Source organism: Suncus etruscus, chromosome 1 (assembly GCF_024139225.1).
Source record: "Suncus etruscus isolate mSunEtr1 chromosome 1, mSunEtr1.pri.cur, whole genome shotgun sequence".
NCBI classification, from domain to species: Eukaryota; Metazoa; Chordata; class Mammalia; order Eulipotyphla; family Soricidae; genus Suncus; species Suncus etruscus.
The window spans coordinates 199,976,452-200,002,310 of NC_064848.1; the positions used below are offsets into that span (position 1 = coordinate 199,976,452).

Genomic DNA, 25,859 nt, shown 5'->3' on the forward strand with positions numbered 1-25,859 from the left:
ACAATCAGTATGATAATAATAGCCAGGGACAAGAAAGATGAGAGCCAGGAGGACCACCCCATGATATGAAGCTCACCACAAAAAAACAGTGAGTAAAGTTAGAGCATTAACTGCATTGACAACTACCATGGCAATAATAGTTGGAATCGATAACTCTGGACAAGAACTGGATGCTAAAATGGGATAAAATGTTATGCATGGCACCCCCTCATTAACAATAGTGAAAACCACAATGTTAGAAAGGAAAGAGAGAGAAGCAGACTGCCTGTCCCTGAGACATGCAAGGGGTAGGCAGAGGAAGGGAAATGGTGGACATCAGGGGCAAGAAAGTTGCACTGGTGAAGATTGATAAACCTTCTATGACTAAAGCCCAACTTTGTATATTTCTATAACCATGGTGCTTAAAGACATTTTTATTTATATATAAAATGTTATATATTATATAAATTATAAATATTATATAGTTTATATATTTTAAATGCATGTAATATATCATACATCATATATACATATGTTATATATACACATATTATAGTTATTCTATATTTGTTATATTTAATATATAAATGTATTTATATATAAATCATCATTATTTATAAAACAAGCTTTTTGAGTCATCCTAACTTTGGAGTTAGTAGTTCTCTACACAGAGCAAACTAAGAAAATGCTAAGACAGGAAGCTGAAGACCTACAGCGACAGTTAATATACTCAACAAAGAATACAAAACAAATATGAACATAAACATGTAAGGTGAAGCAATCAGTAAATGAAGCATTGTCCATATATGTTTTGGACATACATGTTTTGTGTATACAATATAAAATAGATCATTTGAAACATATTTATTTGTATAATACCTTTTTAATACAAATTTTTCATGCTTGTATCAAAAATACAAATAGTTGATCTTAAAACAGTAACAAGGAGATAATGTTAAAATAGAAACAGAAAGTAGGATAAAGGAGAATATATCAAAGTGTTTATAATGGTAGAAATATGAATTCATCTTATTTTATGCATTTTCCTATTTCCTTCTTGGTACTTAATGTTTAGGTTGCACATCTTTCCACAGTGGATGTGTATTGCTTCAATGTTTTTTATATAAAAATACTCATTTACTTAAACACACATACACAACAGAGAAAAGATGGTGTATGGTTTCTGGAGCTTGCCTTACATGTGCCAGACCTAGGTTCAATGCCCACTGCCATGTGGTCCCCAGAGCATCACTTAGAGGTAGCTCTAAAAGTGTCCCCATTGAGGCTGGAGTGATAGCACAGCAGTAGAAGGCTTGCTTTGCATGCGGCCAACCCAGGACGAACCCAAGTTCGATTCCTGGCATCCCATATAGTCCCCTGAGTCTGACAGGAAGGATTTCTAAGCACAGAGCCAGAAATAAACCATGAGCACCACCAGATGTGACCCAAAATTTAACAAACAAACAAATAAAATAAAAGTGTCCCCACCCAAGCATAGTAGGGATGGTGATGTTTATTCCTGGCACTATGGGGAAGCAGCACCCTATTGTGGATCCCAATATACCATAAGTCCTAGTTGTCTGAAAAGCATTCCAGTCTATACCCTGGGTTTAGCTGGGAGGCTCTCCCACATAAAATAAAACAAAATGTGTGCCCTAATTCCTAAAACTCATACTTTCAACTTCGTATAAATCCTTTCTTTGAAGAATATTATGACACTATTTTTGACATCACTCTACATGTTTCTTTTTAGCCTGTGGCATATCCCACAAACATTTCCAGTAATGAACAATGTGAGTTGTCTGAAGTTTTCTTTTATTTTTCTTTTATTTTTTATTATTGCTATTTGATCTGGAGAATGCTAAAGGATTACCTGACACAAAAGGATTACCTGCCTTCTGTATTGGAGAAGAATGAATGAGGCTTTTGGGTACTATCCTAAGAAAGAGTTAGCATGCCATAGCACCTGAAAGAAAAGATCATCAGAATCACTGGGCTATAAACTATAGTCATGTTGGGTATGGCTCCAAGAAAAAATATATATTTTCGGGGCTTCACTGCCTCATACACAAATGAAGTCTTCAAATAAATAGAGATGGAAAAATAATAATTTACTAGATATTCACTTGGCTGCTTTAGAAATGTGAAAGGTCTTTAGGAATCATCTCATTTATTGTTGTTGGTTTTAATTTACTTCATGCAACTTGCATTAATGGACACAAGAAGCACTCAGATAATTGCTCGGTAAAGTGGTGTACATTATTTAGCATGATGTGTTATGCATAAACACATAAAATATGCATTTTGAAAAACACCCAGGTGCCTCACTTAATCAGAGGTTTATCATGTTTTGAACTATTCCTAACACAGCAAAAATAAATAAATAAATAAACAAATAAATAAATTAGTAAAAGAACTTAACTGATTGGAGAAGCTGAAATCTTTGCCAGGCATTCCTATTTCAAAGCATTATTTAACCCTAAAAGAAACTGGTCAAAAGAAGATTACTTCAGATTTATCCACTGCTTCAAGTATTCCAACAAATGCACTAGCTTTTAGTCTGTTAGTTCATTTCTCCTTTAGATATATGCTTTAGAGTTTAGACCTTAGTTACATAACAACTCAGTTCACTGCAGAGTTAAGATAACAAAAAATGCACTCGGTATGGTGATGGCCTCACAAATTTAAAGCACAGGGCAAGAACAAAAATGATACGTAGTGTTGTTACTGATGGAGAAGGGAAAACAAGAAAAGGTTGAAACACGTGTATTCTAGGCTCATTTCATATGAAAGACAGTTCAGTGTAGGCATACTCGGTGGCAGGTAAGAGTGAAAGAGTTTATGATTATAATGCTACTGAATCATTATTCTCAAGTCAAATTATGAAAAAAATACTTTACTTCCTTTTGCTTCATCATTCAGCTGACATTTATTGAGAGTCTGACTTCTGCAGTTGGCCAGAAGCAAGGCAATAAGGATCGAAAGATTGAGAGGGGAAAAAAAAAAAGCTGTAAGTCTTGAAAAATCCAAAAGGTGAAAACTAATATTAGGAGGGAAAAAAAAAGAGTATTGGCAACAGGACAAGCAGAGAGAAATATACTATACTTAAAATATGGACTGAAAAGCTACAGAAAGGATTAGGCTTAAGGATGCATATACTCTAGCAGAGAACAAAATTTTTTACTGAAAACAGTTTCACTTAAGAAAACCAGCAGGTCATAAATACACCGTTTCCAAGCATAAAAGCACGATCATGGTCACAAGGGTTCACGGTGGTGAGAAAAAGCAAATAATGCATGTAGAATCAATTCCTTTTCTTTAGAGGAAAGAAATGTCTGTGTAGGCAGGGCCGTGAAGCAGCTAGAACATACCAATCTTAGAAGGAGCTTCTGATTTATGCAGCCAGTTACATGTGCACAGGCAGATCTGTGAGAGCCTAACAAGCATGTTAGGAGGTAAAGGGAAAGAGAAGGCAATCTTTCTTGTTTGCCAAAAGGTTCTCAATATTCTGAGCTCAATTACACCAGGCTAATAGGCCATAACTACTATTCTGACATCTCTCCTAAACATTCTACTACCTTTCACTCTCCTCCTTAGCAATGGTCCAGAATATTTGCATCTCTGCATCTATACATCTCAATTTTCAAACCCACTTGAGCCCTAAATCATTGACTGCCACCCAGTGTCACTTGCTCCCCGGCTTTGATTTGTGCCTGGTCTGTCTCCTCAGAGACTGTGAATTCATTAGAGGAAAGGAAAGGCACTTCCCAAATCTCTCAGGACTGCTGTGCCACATCTCACCTAGAGCTCAAGGACTCAGTGGCTTTAGAAAAATGAAAACTTCCCACCAAGGTAAGTGCAGTTACCAGCACTGTTTTCTGATAGATAAGATTACGTTCAGAGCTTTCACATACCACTAGAGATGACTTTTCTTCCTAGCTGAAGATTGCAAATTCTGTTTACATTTCCAATCTCTCTGGCCTTTACTCATCTCACACTACGAAGTCTGACTGTGAAGATGAGGAAATCATTCTGGATATCTACATTGCAGTAAATGATAAGAGCTTTCCCTCAGTTATCAATGTAAAATGAAGCTTCATATTCGGTGAACAGAAGTCTGACAATCTGCCGAATACTGAAGCTCTTCAAGTGCAAAGCAAAGATTTGTGCTCCTAGTGGAACAATCATTTTCCGTATCCCATAACCATTCATACTGTGCCTGCAGATCTCAGGAGTGACTAAGATTGGGCTCTCTGTTGATAGGTGGTTGCTGTGGAGGGAATCAGTAAGTGCATAACTGTCATTTCCTTGGAAAAATTTAATCCACAGATGGATCCCAACACCCAGCTGCATTGGTATCCAAAAGTAAAGAGGATTTTTGCTAAATAAGGATGAACAGAGCCAAAAAAGATAGGTTCTGACTAGAGAAATCTGTCATGCACCGCTCTAAATGAGCAGATTTCTTTAAGGCCTTTAGGGTACTAGAATTTCCCTAATAGGGATATGGGAAAAAAAGCGACTTATTGATTGAAATGTACATTTATAGTTTCTTTTTTGCTTTTTTCCTTTCAAAGATGAAGCCATGAAGCAATTGTGCAGTTATATTATTCCTGGTTATTTATGAAATTTAACCCCTTCTGTGTCCTAGTTTGTCTTTTGATTAAGATGAAAATGCTATTTAGAGTGGGAAGCTGCTTTGTAATATCATTTTTCTCTTTCCAGTTTGAGAACTGAACTTCTGTAGTCTTTGGTGGGGTTGAGGATGGGTAAGAGTGAGGTAGATGGCGAAGCCTAGGATAGAGATATTTGTCCCTCCAATCATTAAATGCAAACAACCTACAATTATTTTATACAACCTCCCATCTTCTTAAAACCTTGTGCTTGTTTCTTTAAAGAATTTTCTAATCCTGAAATTATCTGGGCCTTGGGCGTAAATTGCTTTACTTAGGGTATTAAAATATTAAAGTACAACAATTTCGATCTATGTTTCAGAAAAATGACCCCCACCCCCTCCAGTTCTGGATGACTGATTGGAAAGGCAGTTCATTACCTGACAATAAAAGTGTGTTCTTTGAATTTGCCAGGCTGGAGAAAGTCTCAGCTGATGCATAAATTATTAAATCATCATAACAAGAAGAAACATTTGAATCACGGACTTCCTCTTCTTTTGAGGATTAATATGTTTAAGGGATTAATTGAAATTCCCCCGGTCTAACTACTTCTTAGAAGAAATTCAACAAGGAACAAATTTTCTTGTTGAATTTACAGCAAGAAGCTTTTTTTTTTTTTTTTTTTTTTTGGACTGGGTGGACTGACTGGGTCTTTAGAAATACAGAAGCAGCGACTTTGCTCACTTTCTTTCAGCTTAAGGGCTACAGCCTGGATTCCTGCACATCTATCTTCCAGCGTGAATTGGAACGGTTTATAAATAATGCATAACTTAATCAACCTTAAGGGAAGACCTCTTGAGTGGGAGGCATCTTCCCTAGGTCAGTCAGGGCTTTCAAAGGCAAGAGAGTGGCTAACAGGACTTGGAGAACTGTCTCATCTCTCCCCCTGGGATGGGACAACACTGCATTGTCACAACCCAGAATCAGCCGATTCCACACCCGTTCAAATTTCGGGATCTCCCCTCAGTGCCAGAATAGAGGCGCATTTTCCAATTCACTAACGCAGACTCAAGTTAGCTTCTGCAGAACCAAAGCGTATTTCACCAGCACCTCCTAGGGGCCAGACGAGGGAAATGAGGTCAGAATTTGGGTACCCCAGCCGGCCCTTTTCAATCAACTCTGGGTTCCAACTTCCTTGCACACGCACACGCAAATCCTCCTTGGCACCACCTACGCCCCCCAGAAGCGAACCTAGTTTGGACAACTCCAGGAGACCTTTAAAAGATAATAAATAAATAAATAAATAAATGCACGAACCGCAGCCAAGCCGTGTTTGAAGAAATAAAGCCAAAAAAACTCACTTTTTCTTTTATAACAGTGTTCTTTAATCTGCATGCATGCTTTCTAAGGACACCCCAAGAACTCAGACACACAGTTTCCAAAACATATGCGCGCGCGCATACACACACACACACACACACACACACACACACACACACACACACACACACGCAAAGCACACACGAATTGGTTCCAGCCTGGAGAGCTGGCTCTCATTGCACTTCGGGACTGGATTGTTCAAGGCGCTGCTTGCTCTGGAGGCCTGGCTCCTGGGAGGGAGGGAGGGAGCACTGCCTGGGGAGCGTTGGTGCCAGCGGAGGGCAGAGCCGAGAGGCTGTGGGAGTTGCAGGCAGTGGCAGAAAATTCATGCCTACCTAACTGTTCTGCTTTTAGAGCTGGCAGCAGCGCGGTGGTGGAGCCCGAGAGGGAGGGCGATGGTACCAGAAAACTCTTCGGAGAACTCGAGGCGCTGCATAAAGTCCTTCTCGGACACCCTCATCCCCACCGGGGGAAGGGGAGAGGCCTGGAGGCAGCGGGACACACTTTTTTTTGGGGGGGGGGCGCTTGCAGGCTTTGCGCGCTCGGCTGGGGAGTGGACTCCTGGGGTGCACTTCAGATATCTAGCTAGGAGCCTGGAGGAGGTGTTGGGGTGTGGGGGAAAAAGTGGGTGCAAGCTCTCGGGGGTGGAATAAACTAAGGGCAGAGCGATCGGGGCTGCAATGCCAGCTGAAATGCACGCGCTCTGACAGCTGGCAACCTCTGCACCGAGCATGCAACGCAGCAGAGCCCTGGAAAGGGGTGCAAGCTTTGCCCACGTTTAGGCTGCAATTTAGGCAGCCGCACAAGCCCGGCCCGCAGGCAGCCCTTCCCACCTGCTGCGGTCCCAGCTGGGGTGCAACTTCCTTCTCCCCAGCAGCCCCGGGGCCGACCTCCCGGGCTGGGCTGGGAGGGCCGAGGCAGGTTCTTTTCGGCCGCCCGCAGCAGCAGCAGCAACAGCAGCAGCAGAAGCAGCGCGGCGGGTCTCGGGTGTAGCATCCTCCAGGCCACCCACCCCGCCCCCTCCGCGGTACCGCCCCTTCGAGCTGAGCAGCTCTGCGATTGGCCGGCCGCGCGGACAGCTGCGTTGCGATTGGTTCTCCGCGGCCAGGGGGCGGAGTCCGCGCGCCTAGGAGCTCCTGGACCGCCTCAAAAGAGCCCAAGCTATTGCAGAGCGCACTGGAGCCCTGGCCCGCGCGCAAGCCTTTTTCTCCCGGCTTCTGCAAGCTGGGTCTTGGGAATTCTGGGGTTCACCTTAAAGCTCCCTGGTTTGGGGACAAACGACTGGATCTTAAGTGTCTCTGGAGCCATCCCTTACTTCCAACTTCATGTCCCCTATGCTCCTGTGCCAGCAACAGGTAAGGGCTGGTCTGTGGTTTCTTATTTTATTTTATTTATTTATTTATTTTTCCTCCCCCGTCTTGTCTCCGCTCTGATTGCTTGTTGAGTTTTGGCGATGCAATTTGGGGCTCTGGTCCCCCCCTGCTGCTTCTCGGGGTGCCCAGTTTGTTTGGTCAAGCTTGTTGGAGCGCTCCCTCAAGCTCCAGAGAGCCCCCCCACCCCAGATCATACCTATAGAGTGTGGTGTGCGCAACCAGAACATCCCCAGAGCTAAAAATACTGAGACATGCTTGGAACAGTTGAGCAATAGAAACAGATTTCTCTGCAGCATCTGTTTGTGTTCATAACTTGCAATGCACCAGCTGGAGCGAGATACTGAGTTTGGAGGGCAAGGGGAGATTGGGTTAGAGAGAAGGGGATTGGGGAGTGCGCCTATATTGGTCTTAAATCTTGGGATTCTTTCTGGGAGTCCCCCCCACCCCGGACCCCCAGTTTCTTTGTCATTGCTTCCGAGGTAGCTTTGAGTTGCGAACCCCGAGAGCTTCTCAGAGTTGCTTGGCGTGGGCAGAGAAGCGGAGCCCGAGTTGGAATTCAGCCTCAAGATCGCAGAAACTTGCCATCCTGTCTCTCTGCCCTAAGCAACTTGTTCTTCTTAGAATAACAGTATTAATGCCTCCATAGGCGTCCGTGTGGCTTTAGGAAGTAAAAGGGGGACGACTTGATTCTTCAAAATGATTGCATCATAATATAGACTCCGTGACTATTAGAGAGAAAGAGAGAAAAATAAAGAGGAATGGGCAGTTTCACCGTCTGCGTAAACTTCACAGTAGCAATGACATAAGAGGTGGCAGTGAATCCTAGGGGGTTCATAAATCGGGATAAATAGACCTGTTCGGAAATAAATAACATTTGAAAATACCTGCTTGGGGGTATGCCAAGAATGTGCATTGCCTTTCAATTGGCTTTCTTTTCACCTTCATCGTCAAGAATAGAATTGGCAGATTTCCTTCCACGAAGTCCTGTTTTCTTGTTTTCTATGTTGTGTATATTGCCAGTGTTCCACTTGTTAGCCTTTCCCTGCTTCCTTTCCCCCTTCCCAGTTCCCCTTTCCTCAGTGTTTTATTTATTTATTTATTTTTATTTATTTATTTTCGGCCAAATGACAAAGCTCAGGAATAAGGTGTTACTTCAAGGATGTGGGAGGGGTGAGAATTAGGGTCAAGGTCATTTCGCTTGGCTAACAACATCTCCATTTCTTTTAGGGTGGCATTTGCTTTTATTAGTAGTAGTATTGTTATCATTACGTTCCATAGAAATGTCTGCTCTGTGAGTTTTTATTTATTTACGTATTTACTTATTTATTTTAAGAGCGTACCGTCTTCTTCCTTCAGATTCTCCAAATGGGGGAAAAAATCTCTATAGTGTTCTTTTAAAGCATTGAAGGTTGGCCACCTCTTTCCCTCAACAGCATACCGGGTGAGGGTGTTGGCATGCTTGTGTTCCAGGTAGGGAGATTTGATAGCAAATGCAGGTGTGGAGGGCTCCAGCTCTCTGCCAGCTGGAGTAGAAGAAATGTTAGGGGAACCCATGTCCCCTGGCTGGGTTCCCCTCCCCCTCACAGTGTTTACTGAGCTCCTAAGAGGTTGCTTTGCTAGCAGTTATGCTCACATGGCAACACGTGTCCACAGCACACTGAGGCAGGTCTATATGGCGTCAGCTGGGGAATAGCAGCTCCAAACACTCATTAGCAGACCTGATCTTCACCCCAGTCTGCTTTCTTTGACTCTTATTTCCTAGGCTGGGTCAGAGGCTGCACATGCTGATCAACTTCTAGAACAAATTTTAATCTCATTTATGTCTTCCACTGATTTAAAAAAAATAGCTAGATTGTAAATATGGAGGGGACAAAGATTGTGAGTCCCTCTCATTTTGTACCATGTTATCACTTGACCTTGCAGCTTACCCACTGCTCTCTGTCCCTTCACATCTACCTATGATAGGAACTCAGAACTATTTTTTTTTCCCACTGCTTAGGCTTAAATTTGGCTCATCCTATAAATAGTCTTAACATGAACAGCACCACATGTGGCCTCTCAATTTCCCAGAAATACATATTTACATCCTTGGTGAGAGCCTGGGCAAAATGATTATTTGTTTCAATTCAATTTATCTTGGGTCCTTACATGTTTTGACTGTCCGTATTACGTGTATCATTGCTCTCATTCCCCCTGTTCAATTGCACACAGCAAGAGTTAAATCTGAGCAACTTTCACTCAAATATTTCTTTAAAAAATAGTCTGAAGATATGCACACAAAAAGTTGCATGAAAATCATTTCTAGAGAAAATGTTCCTGGGATGCTCATGAATTGGCAATTTTCAGTGAGAGAAATGCGGGCAAAGATGTTTTGTTCTTGTCTGGAACCACTTAGGCATAGAGGTAGCTTCATAGAAGCGTCCTTTTTAATAGGAAAATGAGAAGGTTATTAAGTGCCTTCTCACACTTTGGCAGGTTCTAGATGTTTGCTATGTTTTCAGCTCTCAAAATGTCTGAAGACACACACATACAAATCTGCTCTACAGCCTATCTATTTGAAGTGACAAAAGTTTCCATTTTACCAAAGAACCATTTTTCCCTTTCCAGGCAGAAATGGTAAAATTTCTAAATGATGCTCTGCATATGGAACAAATTCTGTCATTAGCAATGGAAATAAGACAATAATAGTCGCTCAATACAGGCTCTTTTTAAGGTTCTAAATGTGGAAAGCTATTCATAGGGCATTGGTATTGTGTATTTTGTGGAATTCAAACTAATGTCCTGGGGTCAAGATTTTTGAAAGTCGTAATTCAGTCTTTAGATTTCATATGGTTTGTTATGCTTTAATCTGGAAAGAGTGCAGAAGTAAATCGGAAGAAATTTGAAACTGTCTACTCCTGGGCCCTCCCGCTAACTTTGATAGAAGAACTGGTTTGAATCATGAAAAGGGAATTCTTCTTGTTAACTTATAAGATTCAGTTAATAAGCTAGCACCTGGATAGAAACAATTTAATTAAGGTTCTTCTTTATCTCTCGACTGGAAGACATCTGCATTTGAGATATTTTGAGGATTTCTATGTTCGAGTAGAAATGTTTAGTAATTTGACATGAGCCAAGCAAGCTGAAATCACTGTGAAGAAAAATTATTTACCCTGGCCAGAAGTTAGAACCCCAAGGAATAAAAGTCTTGTTTCTTTTGTCCAAGTGCAAACTTCATAGGGAAGCAGACAAAACATTGAAGCAGGTGAAAGACTGGGAAGGCGCAGTAACTTCTTTTTCCTCAAGTCATTCAAAGGCACTTTTAAATTGGGCATCATTTAGGTGTCAAAAGCTGCCAAAATGTAACACACATTGCAATTTTCATAGATGACTAATCTCAGCAAAAATGTGTTAGGGCACAATCTTGCATAATAACTTCAATCAAGAGAAAGTAATGAAAAGACTGGAGCCAGGCATTTTCAAAGACAGTGCACCTTGCTTGCGCTGCATGGGGCAGCTCAAAAAGCAAGATCAATGGCTTGATTTCCTTTGTCTGTCCTTGTTTAGACTGACATTGATTCTGTTAACTGCCTCCTCTTCTTATGGTGTGAAGGGAGAGAGATTGAATCTAGTCATCTTCCTATCTGGCATTACCAAACTTTCTAATCATTCTGTCTATTTTACGTCATGACAAGACAGGAGATAGATAGACGAGGCTGTCTGCAAAGTCCACAATCACTTTGCTGTGTCTTGTTTTGTGCCCTATTCACATTGTTCTTTTAGATTTGGTCATGAAAACACCTTAGATATCTTCTGAGTTTTTTTTTTTTTTGTCAGATATTCAAGGGCAAAACCAAAAGGGTTTCTTGGCGCAAAGCTGAGAAGTTCAAGTAGATACCTAGCTTTGGCTCAGGGCCAAATAGGGCCAGTGGAGACTCTAAAAAGAAGGTGAGAATTTTCTCCGTGGGAAACTAAGGCCAACAGTGGCCTCAAAGTGAAAGTAAGTTAGTTGGCATTCACAATCTAGTCCTACAAACATGTCTCTATTTGGGAAAACACAGAATTGAGCCTCTATAAAATCATTGCCTACCTTATCTCAATTCGCTAAAGACTTAGTCCTTGGACACCAAGGCGCTGACTTCCTAGCCTGTCATAACCCATGGCAATCTCATCTCCAGAGGATTTCAGATCTCTCATCACTAGGCAACAGAATCATTCTCTATCCCCTGGAGCAAACCTGCATCTTCATGTCAGAAGCTCTTGCACTAACAGGATGTTATAGGCTCTCTCTGAGGAGTGCTTTAAGCCTGTGTGTGCAGGGCTGAACCAATCCCTGCAGTTTCTAGAAATGGCAGAATGGCCCTCTATTTGGGAAGATAGAGAGAGGGGTTTGTACAGTTTTGTCATGGAAGCAGAATAACATGCGCTGTTCAATGTCAACCTGGTCACAAGGAGCTCTTATAATTTCCCATAGGTACCTGCAGCTGAATTAGTCAGAATCTCCTGCATTCCTATGAAATGTTCTCGAGTTCCCAAAGCTTGGTGACCAAAAGACTAATCACATTTTTTTTTCTGCTTAAGAACTATGGGGCTCTAGCCAGTGTAGAAAAAAGTGAGAGGAGAGAACCAGAGGACAGAGGTTGATCCATTAAATAGAATATTCTAGAATGCTGGGAGGGCGAATCTTGAAAGAAAACAGAAATTTCAATAAAGGGACTGTCCAAAATGTACAATTCTTTCATTTTAATGCTTTTTTAAATTTTAAATATGCAATTTTTAGAGTACTACGAATGAATTGCCTTGTGATTCAACATAGGTTGATATCTAACTCTGTGTTGAGACCTGAGACTGGAACCTGTGACGAGTGACTTTATTTGTAATGAATGACCTTTCTTTTCTTACAGGACATGTTTTCTGGATGTCAGCTGAGTTACTAAGGTAACTCTGCATGTCCACTGACAGACCTTGGTAGCACATCACGCCTGAGAGAGAAACCCTCTTCATTTTATTTTTTGCTCGTGTGTGTCCTCACCGAACATTCAAAACTGTTTCTCCAAAGGGTTTTGCAAAAACTCAGACTGTTTTCCAAAGCAGAAACACTGGCGTCCTCCGCAGAAGCGATGGGCAGCGTGCGGACCAACCGCTATAGCATCGTCTCTTCTGAAGAAGACGGCTTGAAGTTGGCCACCATGGCAGTCGCCAATGGCTTTGGGAATGGGAAGAGCAAAGTCCACACTCGCCAACAGTGCAGGAGCCGCTTCGTAAAGAAAGATGGCCACTGCAATGTGCAGTTCATCAACGTGGGGGAGAAGGGACAACGGTACCTTGCAGACATCTTCACAACCTGCGTGGACATCCGTTGGCGGTGGATGCTGGTTATCTTCTGCCTGGCGTTTGTGCTCTCATGGCTGTTTTTTGGCTGCGTGTTTTGGTTAATTGCTCTGCTCCACGGGGATCTGGATGCACCCAAGGAGAGCAAAGCTTGTGTGTCCGAGGTCAATAGTTTCACAGCGGCCTTCCTCTTCTCCATTGAGACCCAAACCACCATTGGCTATGGCTTCCGATGTGTGACGGATGAGTGTCCCATTGCCGTCTTCATGGTGGTGTTCCAGTCCATTGTGGGCTGCATCATAGACGCCTTCATCATTGGCGCTGTCATGGCCAAGATGGCCAAGCCCAAGAAGAGAAATGAGACTCTTGTCTTCAGTCACAACGCAGTCATTGCCATGCGGGATGGCAAGCTGTGTTTAATGTGGCGGGTGGGCAACCTCCGCAAGAGCCACTTGGTGGAAGCTCACGTCCGGGCACAGCTGCTCAAGTCCCGAATCACTTCTGAAGGGGAGTACATCCCCTTGGACCAAATTGACATCAATGTTGGGTTTGACAGTGGAATTGACCGCATCTTCCTGGTGTCCCCAATCACCATAGTGCACGAAATAGATGAAGACAGCCCGTTGTATGATTTGAGTAAACAGGACATCGATAATGCAGACTTTGAAATTGTGGTCATCTTGGAAGGCATGGTGGAGGCCACCGCCATGACCACACAATGCCGCAGCTCATACTTGGCCAACGAAATCCTTTGGGGCCACCGCTATGAGCCAGTACTCTTTGAAGAGAAACATTACTACAAAGTAGACTATTCCCGGTTCCACAAGACTTACGAGGTCCCCAACACACCCCTTTGTAGTGCCAGAGACTTAGCAGAGAAGAAATATATCCTCTCCAATGCTAATTCATTTTGCTATGAAAATGAAGTGGCCCTCACCAGCAAAGAGGAAGATGACAGTGAAAATGGAGTTCCAGAAAGTACCAGTACAGACTCACCCCCTGACTTAGATCTACACAACCAGGCAAGTGTACCCCTAGAACCCCGGCCGTTGAGACGAGAGTCCGAGATATGACTGACTGATTCCTTCTCTGGAATATTTGCTTTCAACACAGTCTGTTGGTCAACGGCCCAGAATAGTTATTCCGACGACTACAACTACGACGGTACTGGTGAAGAGGTGGGTCAAGACGCATGACCACAGGGACTGAGGCAGGCACAAAGGTTGCAAAGAAAGACTGTAAGCTCGAAGATGAGTGGAAAGCCCAGCACAAGCCTCCCTAGGACCCCAGGGTCCAGGGAGATTGTAGAATAAGTTATGGGGTGTATGTGTTTGTTTTGTGTTTTTACAAAACTTGAACTTGCAGGCAAGCCTTGGTGGAGTATTTGATTTATCCAGAATGCTTCTCTTTAGGGAACAAGAATGTTTTTAATGGCATAACAAAGGCAAGACTCTGCCTTAATTTTTTTGAAAAGCTGCTAACTACATGAACACAAATTGTATTTTTGTCGCAGTGTAGTTTTTCTTTCTTGTAATTTAAAAGTCAGTGTTGAACTTTGTTGAATGCTCATGTGATGCGCTTCAAAGTGGCAAGTATTTTGGCTATTAGTTGCCAAAAAACGAGAGCCTGATTTTTTGAGGCCAGTAATTTGTTTGCTAGAATTGATTTCTCTCTCTCTCTCTTTCTCTGTCTCTCTCTCTCACACACTTTCTCTAGTTACATAAGGGCATTATGTAACGCTAGCCAAATGGTAGCCTCTAGGTTATTTTTTTTAACTCCCTACATAGTATCAATGGGTTATCTCAAATTTTAAACTAGACTACCTAAAATAAATACCAAAGATAATGCACATTTTTGCACAGTGAAGCTTGTTAAAAAAGGAATGAAAAGGGAAAGAAGTCCCCACCACTGCCTAAATAACCGAACCTTGGCAAGATCTGGAACTGTTCCTTCCTTTTGTACCTTACTCAGAAACCAGATAGTACACACAGAGTTAGTAGCAGAGTGTTTTGCAAATGCAGCTCTTCCATGTAACTTTTGTATTATAGGAAGTGAAATTTGCAGACACACACACCCCATCTTTTTTTGCTATGCGAGGGTGGCCAGGCTAACACACAAAAATAGAGGGAATGATGTGCTCTTAGAATTTTCTGGGGTTTCCCTTTTATGACACATTCCAACATTAAAACTGAGCTATGTAACATAATACATACAAAAAGGTGCAGATTCTTGAGGATGAATCTGTGACGCTGATTGTTGGGACATTTCCTGCTTGATTTTGTCAAAGAGACCAATCCATGTCTGCACCCAGGTCTGGGTTACATGTCTGGATTGGTTTCTCTAAAGTGAGACTTGGTTTTATGCAAGAGGACTACACACACAAAAGTGAAAAATTATAGGGGCAGATGTAAGTGCTCTACTTTGATGTGGCCCATCAGCTCAAGTTTTCAGGGGGACATTTTTTTTTTCCACAGTTGAGGATAAAATGGAAACAATTCAAGTAGTTGGCTCAACTGGGGTGATCTAGAAATGACCTAATCACAGGGAACAGCCATAGGACCTACAATGAGGACTGTTATGTGTCAGCAAATTCATGGTGTGGTCTTAGCTGGTCTCTATAACTTCTGGATTGCAGGTTACGAAGTACCCATTTCCAGAAACTTCTCCTCTGCATGGCTGCCCAACTAGCTAGAAACCTTTTTTCTTTAGGGGACATGTTCCATTCTAACTCAATAACAGAACTGCTTTTTGGATCCCTGTTTGTGAACTCTGGGGTTACTGACTTTTCTTTTGAATTGGAATCTCAAAATCAACTCTGATGGTATTATATCCCAGTATGCCATTAAAAAACAACTTGTTCTAGAATCCTGTATTTTGTCATTGAATGTGTATGAAGATCTCTGGTTCTTAACCAGCCGGATTGGAAGGTGCATGGTGCCTGCAAATTAGAGTATCGATTTTGCTGTTCTCAGCCTGCAAAGTCTTGGGATAATTTGAAATCCAAATTTGATGGCAGGTTTAGGAAGTTGCTTCGAGATGTGGAGAAATGGGGCTGGAGTTGGATGAGTGAATTTACATAAGAGGCGATGTTTAAGCCATGGGCAGTGAGAGGGCTGGTGAGGGTTTCAGCTGCTGCTATTTTGTCATTTTGCAAAGGAAAATAATCAAACCAAAGAGTATTCAGTGATATGTCAATTAAATGAAGATCCAGTGCGGGAAGAGGGGTGAGCATGAGCTCGGAGAGGATTTCCCCTCAATGCACCGAGCTGCCACCCAAAATGAATTCAAATATTTCAAAGGGGGTGGATCAAGGGGGAATGTTGGAAGGGAAATCTTTAAAATTCTTGCTGAAAAAGAGAAAAATAAAATAAAATTTCTGGTGCACAGGTTTGTTTTTTCTTTTTTTTTTTTCAAGAAAATTTTGCAGAAGCTATGTTTTTAAAGTGTACATTTTATAAAGTTTATCAAATATTTTCATATTTAAAGCCAAATGTAAATAGAACTCTGTCAAGGGAAAAAAAATTGCCATAGAAAGTATCATTTCAGTACAGCAATTTCTAAGAGCTAGTACCTATATGCTACCGGTTAGCATGGTTTTAGCACCTACTTATCAGCCTCCTAAGGCTTGTATTGCTGTGTTCTTGTTATTTATTTCAGCATGGACTGTTCATTTGAAAGCTTTTTTCTAGCTATTAGTATTTTAACAATTAGGAGCTTTAAATGGCAATTTTTTTGTCAAGAGCCAAGACATAGGTAATGCACAAGATTTTGCTGCATTTTACCTTAAATACGTTTGTCCTTACTGACTGGGTCTCCTTACATTAGTACACAAGTCATTAGAACACGGATTGAAGAGACTCACCATAAATAACCTGGGGTTTATTCCTAATATGTGTTGCTTCTCTATTGCAAGCAAAATTCCCATTGAATTTACTTAGGAATTATCCTGCTAAAGAAGTTTTGCCCATATCTGGATGGGCAGTATATTTTGGGGAGGAGATTATATATTCCTGGTTATGCTATTTTTTTTAAAGGTAGACAAAGTGAATTCTATTTTGATTATAGAGAAAGGAATAGTTTTCTATCCCTCTTAGTGTATACTTGAATCTGACATTTAAAGGATGTCATCCTAGCTAGCACTGTAGTCATTTCCAAATTCTGGACAAAAGTTTGTTTTATTATTATTTTTCAAAATTCTAGTAAGGCATTTTTCTTCCCCTTGAACTTCCTTCTTCCCAAGAAACTTCTACTCTAAACCTTGCTGTTTTTTTGATGAACTCCAACCCCCAAATCTTGTTACCCATACAAATAATAATATCAGTCCTTATTTTATTATGTCACACCATAAAGACAAAATATTTGTTTGGAAAAGTAGAGTGAGTTCTTTTTCACTCTGTGTTTAATATTAGGAAGGTGAGATAAAAACAAACAAATAAACAAGTGTTGTATAGTCACCTCCTCATTCCCAACTACAATCTCTTTTCTAGGGATACTGGGGTTCAGCTCTGGATTCTGGAGAGTTGAACGATTCTGGCCTTTGACAATCATGCTAGTTATTATTTTCCCATTTGCTGTCTTTTTTGTATCTAAAGTCTTCCTATTGTACTGCACAAACCATGGATTGTACATATTTTTATATATTATGTCTTATTTTATTATTTCTAAATAAAAATTAAAAATTCAAACCAAATTGGTGCCAGGCTCTTTGGACTTTCTGTATGCTTCTTGTCGAATTGCTGAAATATAAAGCAAATGTTCCCAAACAATAGGCATAAAACCTTGAGAGTTTGGATGAATAGAGCCATAGAAATAGCCTCAACAGACAGGTGTAATTGGGGTAGCAGATTAGTTTAATCCAAGTTAGAGGAAGTCAAGCTCATATTTTGTTTTGAGACAAAATGGCCTAACTACGTAGAGAGAGCAGAGCAAAGACCATGAACAACCCAGCAGGCAAAACTCATGGAAAATAATGTAAGGTTTAGATTTCAACTCTGTTTAATATTAATAAGTTCTCATTCAGTCTAGACTTCTATATTATCGTTTCTCATTGCCCCCAACCAAACCAAGACATTGTTCTCCTATTAAAGACCAGGGGTTGACAATTGTGTTTTGTAAAGGTTCAGAGCCTAAATATTTTTGGTTTTGCAGAAAGAATAGTCTTTGTCTCAGCCATATAACAGCTTCAAGTCCTCAATTGCCCTTGTAAGGAAAAAGCAAGAACTAATTTGAAAATAAGTGGCATGATTGTATTTTAATAATACTTAAATTTTTAATTGCTGGATTCATCTGGCCTATAAGAAACTGAGGCTCTATTTTATTTTTATTATTTTAGGGTACTGAGGGGACACACAATGGCATTGCTCAGAACTTACTTCTGACTCTGAGTTTAGAGATCATTTGTGGTGAGGCTTCAGGTAACATGGGATGCTAGGGATTGAAATCACATGGTAACATGTGATGCTAGGATTTGAATGCATGCAAAACAAACATCCTACCTGCTATATTATCTCTTCGATCATGAGGCTGAATTTTAAGGCTAAGGAGTCCCAAGGTAATAATTTACATTCAAGTCGAATCACACTGAATCTTTCTCACTGTGTATTGTTCTGGACATATGGTCTCAGAGTAAATGCCATTTCCTCTAGCAAATTTGGAAGACCTTAAGGCATTTTCACATTTGGGAATACTGAGAAAATCTGCATTCAAAACCGGAGGCCAATCCTTTTCATGGTTTATTTCACAAATACTGAGACGTGACTTGCTAAGTTTCTATCATGACCCTTAATTCTTTGAAAGAATTATATAATTTAAACAGCCATCTCATAGAGATGGCTATTATCCCCAGTGAAGACAGGAGGAAGTAGAGATAAACAAACCTAGGCTTTCTTTCATCCTGCCTTCCTTGAGGAACCATCCTTGGACAAAGTTATATCACTGAATCTAAAGACTTTCTGGCCCCTCCTTTGTCATACTTGGATGATGAAAACACATTCACTTCCTCTGCATAGGTTACATTAATTCCCAATTCCTTTACATTCTGTTACTCCCCAGTTCCTCCTATAGTTCTTGGGGAGGGGGGGGTCCCAGAGTAGACTAATTACAAATGTAATTATTGGTTGTGGGATTTGGGTAAATTTCAAACTGAAGATTAATTTCAGTTAACTAGAAGTTGCTTAGGGCTGTCTGCAGGAAAAAATACAACAACAACAACAACAACAAAAAAACCCACAAAGCTCTCTTACTAACCAAACTGCAGCTACCATACCACATCTGACACTTCTGCTTCCTTTCTATGTGAGGTAGCCAAAGGGGAAATAGGATCCTCTTGATGCTGGGTCCCAACAAAAAAGATCATAATGATTCCAAGCATGAGTTGAATACTACATATGCACATACCCCTATTTAATAAAATTAAACAAAAAGAAAGAAGGAAAGAAAGAAAAAGAAATAAAGGAAGGAAGGAAGGGAGGGAGGGAAGAAGGAAGGAAGGAAGAGAGGAAGGAAGGGAGGGAAGAAGGAAGGAAGGAAGAGAGGAAGGAAGGGAGGGAAGAAGGAAGGAAGGAAGAGAGGAAGGAAGGGAGGGAGGAAGGAAGGGAGAAAGGGGGGAGGGAGGGAGGAAGAAAAATGAAGAAATGCAGGAAGGCAAAAATAAAATTTCAAAGTCTTAGACTTTGTTGTTAGTGACAGTAGAACAAGCCTTCTGAAGAAGCAGTCCTCTAAATAATACTTGCAGAGAATAAACACATTTTCCTAGGCAGGTGGAGATGAGACAGATGAGAAGTAATGGGAACAGAGATCAGAGCGGTTCAGGTATATCTGTGATAGTAAGGAAGGACAGAGCTAAATGTCCTAATTAGAGTCAACAATGCAGAAATCATGAGACCCAAACTTTAACATCCAAACTTACAAAGGTGCCTATCAAGATGGCAAGCTGGAAATGGGAAATATGGAAATTAACCTGGGAACCTTGGTGGCACTTGGTTGGCACTGGTGATGACATTGGTGCTAGAACATTGTATGTTTCACAATAACAATAAAACTAAGCAATAACATGTTTTAATAATAAAACATAATAATAAAAATAAAACTCAATCATTATAATTTTATAAATCACAATGCTTTAATTAAAAATAGAATAATCATTGTCTTCTAGAAATATTCACTTTTGGTATTTGGAAATAAAATAAAATGAGTTGGGTTTGTTTGCCTAAATTTAGAGAAAAGAAAAAAGAATGGAGGCAATAAAAGGGAGGTAGCAAACATGAAGGAAAGAAAGAAGGAAGGAAAGAAGGAAGGGAGGGATGGAGGAAGGGAGGGAGGAAGAGAAGGAGGGAGGGAAGAAGAAAAGGAGGAAGGGAAGAAAGAAGGACAATAGGAAGGAAGAAAGGAAGGAAAAAAGAAAGAGGTAGGTAGGGGGAGAAAAGAGGGGGAAAGAAGGGAGGATGAAGAAGAAACAAGGAAGGAGGAGAGGAAGGAGGGAAGGTAGGGAGAGGAAGGGGAGGAGAAGAAGAAGGGGGAGAGGGGGAAGAAGGGAGGATGAGGAAGAAAGCAAGGAAGGAGGAGAGGAAGGAGGGAAGGTAGGGAGAGGAAGGGGAGGAGAGGAAGAAGGGGGAGAAGATGGAAGTGAAGGAAGGATAGTTCTGAGTACTTTCAGTAAAGATGACTTGTGTAATTGAAAACTGAAGAACTTTTATTCAAAACAGTTTAGGTCAAGGATACTAGACACTTAACAGGGATGAATCAATTATCTATTGTGCTAGAGAAGCACAATGGCTGGGCAGGGAGTGGAGAAAGAAAGGTAGAGAGACCGTTAAGAAGAATGTGGAAGGAGGAGTTTCAGGAAAAGTGAGCCAGATTCAGCACAGGATTGTTACTAAATAGTAAGAACAGTAATGATGAATAATTACACATAAGTGGTTCTTTCTAAATTACTGAAATTTATTGCCTCAAGGTTTGGAGAGGAATGGTTTTCTAAAATATACAACTCTCTGCCTTATTAAAAAAGGATACATGGTACTTGAATTTTCCTTGGATGACACAGGCAATAAGTACGTCTCTTCCTTGATGGAATGAGATTTTGAAAGCTTGTATATTAAACCATTCAATGCCCTTCAGTCCACTGTCAGAGGTTCTAGAACTACTTTGGTTGGTGATTTGGATCTGTTGTTTGGAGTAACATGATCATTGATAAAGTCAATTAGAGCAAAATACCAGCACAGGTCAGGAAGATCCTGGGAAGACTCCCAGATTTATCTCTAAACTAAGGTGTATAATTATTTGGCTTACATTCAGAAAACCTTTCCATTTCAGGTCTCAGATTATGTTCTGAGAGGTCGATTAAATTTCTTAATTCAGTCTGGCTAGTTTTGCAGTGAGAAAAGATGGTTTGGTTCCAACTTCTCAATGTTTTCTTACACGGACATTTTCCTCAGTGAATCACATTTTAAAAACAGGGTAGTAGTATTTTGGATATTCATGCTGTCCTATAACAGAAAAAAGTAACTGAAGGTTAAGTATAGAACAGTTATACATTATTAGCAATGAAGAGCATTTTGGTCATACAGTCAGTCCTGGAATGATTTTTGGAGGATCATATTATCTCTTTACAATGTTAATGAGAAGAAAACTAAATCCATACAACATAGAATGAATTCACATTATTCTAAGGCCTACTAGCTTCACACTTACACCATTTTGTTCATAAATCATCTTAAAAAACTTTAGGACGTATAATTGAATGGCTAAACATATATACAGTTTCTATTTTCACTAGCCAAAAGTACAGTTCTTGTCCTCCATAAATAGAAGACTTTACTTGATTCAATTGTCCAACAATACCTCCATAGGTTCAAATAACTTCGCAGTTATTGCAATTCATTATGCTGACTCAGTAAGAACTCACTCCCTGGACACTGGTCTTTGACTTTTCATGCCAAATGACTGCTCAGATTATGCCTAGGCTAGCTCCATATACTCCCCCAATCCTTAAGTACATCGATACAAGCATTTGCGTTCATCTCCATATAACAAATCAGTAGCTAGTTTCTTTCATTCCTCTTCTCCCTCTGTTTCTTATTGTTTGGATCATTCCAACACATTTGGTTGTGCTCACATACACTTGATTGCAGTGGGCCAGGGTTAACACTTGCTATGGCCCCAGGAATCACAGTGGTCCTGGGGACTATTCTCGATCATGTGTGAAGAGGATCTGACTGAGATCTTCATGCCTGCTTGGCTAGCTTTTTACCAGGAAGTTATAACCTGAGGTCATCCAACTCCAGGGGTCCATTTGGTCTTTGTCTTTTTAAAAGTAATTGCTGATGTATGTCTTGATCTAAAGTATGTGTTCTATCACCAGAGGAAATGCATTTATTAGCTAGTATATAGAAGTTTCCTAGAAAATAAGTAAATATCTGCGCAAGGCACATAGAATGAAACAAAGAGGTTGTTCATCAATAAAAATTTTAAATGTCTGGACATCATGGACAAAAACACTCTTGGAAAAAAGAGTTCTCAAATGGTAACCATGCAGAGAAAGGAAGGCTGGATCAGGGTGCCAAGACTCTCTTCAATTTGTCAACAGCTCCTTTAGTGACCCCTGAGGATACCTCCACTACCCATCCCAATCCCAGCACCATGTACTGCCCCCAGCCATTTCCAGGTGCAGCTAAAGGTCACTGCTTGCATCACTGGGGCTCAATGAGGCCTGATGAATAAGATGCCCCAGAGTTGCCATAGAAACTGCAAAAAGGCATCGAAACACCTTCTCCTGAAAACTCTTTTAATTTCATCTGAGTGACTTTATTCAAGAACCAAAAATAAAAAAGTGCACAAGGATGTAATTATATAAAAAGCTGTGTTCGATTATGAAGACAGTATGTACTTTTGCCTCGGTCTACAGCTTGCTTCTCCCCTCTGTTTTGAAATAGTTGAACTATTCGAGCAGGAGTTTTCATTGGACAAGTCATGGAAGGGTGGCCCACCAAGAGAAGTAAGCCAGCCTTTCACCTCAACTTGACCTTTTCCTAGCTCCTCCTGGACATGAGAAGGGAAGAGTATTGGCAAACCAGGTCCATTGCCAATGTATGTTCCTATGAGCCCTGTAGGCTCACTGGAGCCTTACTGAGTTGGCCTGCCTTCAGGCATTCACAGGTCTAAAACAGTCTATAAGTTTATGATTGTTTTGTAGGATAATAAAAAGGAAGTGGACAGGAGAATGCCAAAAAGGCAATTAGTGGAGAAGGCCAAGACAGTCTTTTTTTTTCTTCTTCTCCTTCTTCTTTTTAGATTCTTGTTGTTACTTGCCACAAGACAGCTCTTTCCACAGTGGAGAAGAAATAGAAAAAAACAGAAGTACCTCAATAGTGGAGCTTTTTGGTTAAAGGGTTAAGAATTTAGACAGTTTGTTCTATGGACTAATCACCTGATAGTTGCAGTTTTGCTGAGAAAAAAAAAAAAGTTCCCTCTTCTTCCTAGTATCTTTGAGGAAGACAAGGCAATCCTGAACCTACATGTTGACAACATTTGAAAAACTGCCTAAGTTACTGTTTCCTGGTAATGATTTGCATGAAGTTGCATGCAGTCTAGAAATTATTTTGATATGAAAATGCAAAGTTACAAGGTGTACCAGTTGTGCACTAACTTCAACCTTATTTGCCATCTGTTCTTTCATTTTGAGGTCTATATTCTTAGACCAGTTTTTGTGGATGGCCCCAAACAGAAAGCCACCAAAGAAGCTTTTTAGTTTTTCTTGGTGGTGGTGGTTGTTTGTTCTTGAGCAAACCTGGTCTTACTCCTTGCTCTATGAGCAGGGATCACACTTGGGAAGACTAGAAGTAACATATAAGGTTAGTGGAGTTTGAAATCAGATCTGTTTGGCTGTATTAAAGTAGGACCTACCTACTGCACTATCTCTCAGGTACCCCTTTATGAGGAAAAAAAGAAAAAGAAAAGAAAGGGGTTTTTCCCTTTAAGAGAACTGGCAGCCTGCAGTTAAAACGTGGCTGGTTGATATTATACTGTTGGTACAAGTAGATTGTGTTGTTTAAGTGTCTGGTGAAACCAGTGATGAGCCACACCTAGTCAGAGGTTCTTTAGGCAGAGCTTTAAATGTCAATGCAATCTTTTGGCTTGATAATGATTTCTGGTAAACTGCACTTGTTTATTGTTGGTTGCTTGATGATTTGGTTAGTTTGGTTTCTTGCTTGCTTGTATTGGTGTTTTTTTTTCCTTTGTGTTTTTCTCCTGCATAAGACTTCATCTCCTCTTTGTGTTGTGCCAAAATAATTTGAATATACTATTGAGTAACACTGATGTCATAGAAAATTTACATGGCAACATGCAAAGAAGTTTGCAGATCACATTCCTTGGTTCATGGATTATACTACCCCACTCCCTTGAGTTTTATTTTTATGGAAATTTCTTTTTTTCCTTTCTCCCCAGAAGGAGTAGGCCTACTCTTTTCACCTTCTTATGTCCATTGAAAGATTAGTAAAAGTAAAGGACATAGAGACCGAGTTTCTCCTTTTTAAACAATGGGCAACTTGCCAGATAAATATCTTTTTTTTTTTACCTTCTGTAGTATTTGTCTCACCAATTTATTTATTTATTTTTCACAGTTATTGTGTCACTAAGATAAATCAAGTTTAATTTCCAAAGACTTTTCATTAGTAAAATTAAATTAAATTATGGCTTTTTGCTTACCCATTTAGAAGTCTGATATCAACATCTAAGTTCACACACCTCTCTGGACAACTGCAAGGGTCTAAAAACCTCATTTTAAGGAAGTTGTATGAATATTGAGGAAATTATATACACAAGGAATCCAATTGTTATTTACTTCTGACTATGAATGGTATATGGGGATAAGAAAGAAAAACAGTATCTTATATTTAAAACTATCAGAAGTTTTCATAGAGCTCATCAGTTGAGTCCTAAGCCTGACTATAATCTGAGACCACTCTTTCAGATATTGCAGTACTAATGAGGTCTTTTCATTAGAGTTAAAACCTTTCCTTTTATAAGTTTTGTTTCACAAACCATTTGAAGCTACATTTCAGATATCTTACAATTAAAATGACAAATTTTCATTAGTGATTTTTCTTCATGCAATAGCCTTTATATGGTATATTTTGCATACAAAATTTTCCATTCATTTTTTTTTTTTAGAAAAACATACCCAGAGAAACTCAGGGATTACTGAGTTCAGGGTTCAAGTTTCATTCCTGGTGGTATTTGTTTGGGGGGACTTTAAGCAATGCTGGTATAGAACTTGGATGTTCACTTATAAATTAAGTATAGTCTCTCTACCTTCCTATGCTCTCTCTTTATCTCTATATAAAACATTAAGTTTGCATTTCTGTGACTGTAGGAAAATGTACCTTCATGTTATTTTCTCCACACTATTTTTGTCATTTTTTTAACTTGGTCTTGGCCCTATTTTCTCAAGTCTTTCTCAACTTTAGTCCCAATGACACTGTCAATTTGCGTTACTATAAATTAAAATTTCATTTCCATAGATTCATTATGAAGTCTCACATATCTCTGCTTTGGATACCATGTTTTAGTTTTACCTTTTAATACTCAGGAAAACATCTTACTCTATAATTTTCAAAACCATATGAGGGGTAATTCTAGTACCCAACTCATACTATTATTTTTCTAATACCCTTTGCAACTTACCACCCAATTCAACCTCCTTCTGGATCATTGGCAATTTTGTTAATTTATTAGTAGCTTAAATTTAGGGACAATATTTATATATTATACATTTTTATATTATAAATATATAATATGCCATATAATGCATTTTATTTTGCATCATATATGTATTGTCTAGCATAATTGTTTTCCCCAAAGGAATATAAAGCTCCAAGAAATTCTCAGAGGATACTCTGCAGGTTTGGTGCACTACATTTTATTTTAACTTTTCTTTTTAACACACACACACACACACACACACACACACACACACACACACACACACATATATATTGGTTTTTGGGTCACACCCGGCAGCACTCAGGGGTTACTCCTGGCTCTATGCTCAGAAATCGCTCCTGGCAGGCTCAGGGAGCATATGGGATGCCGGGATTCGAACCACAATCCTCCTACATGCAAGGCAAAAGCCCTACCTCCATGCTATCTTTCTGGCCCTGTGTATGATATATTAAACCCCACTTGGTGAAATATTGACTTTGAGTCCTTT

General features: G+C 40.1%; 1 protein-coding gene and 1 long non-coding RNA gene across 2 annotated transcripts in view; both read left to right on the forward strand.

Annotated features, from left to right (window-relative positions):
- LOC126008255 (uncharacterized) overlaps positions 1-17,342 on the forward strand; it is a 505,884-nt gene extending 488,542 nt beyond the window's left edge. The window contains exon 2 of the long non-coding RNA XR_007495599.1: positions 14,369-17,342. This is a non-coding gene — a long non-coding RNA (uncharacterized LOC126008255). The remainder of the gene's footprint in view (positions 1-14,368) is intronic.
- KCNJ2 (potassium inwardly rectifying channel subfamily J member 2) lies at positions 6,989-17,342 on the forward strand. Its single transcript, XM_049772788.1, has 2 exons — positions 6,989-7,324; positions 12,226-17,342. The coding sequence occupies exon 2, from the start codon at positions 12,442-12,444 to the stop codon at positions 13,723-13,725; it is 1,284 nt and encodes a 427-aa protein (XP_049628745.1). The 5' UTR covers positions 6,989-7,324; positions 12,226-12,441; the 3' UTR covers positions 13,726-17,342.
- Positions 17,343-25,859: the final 8,517 nt, after the last annotated feature.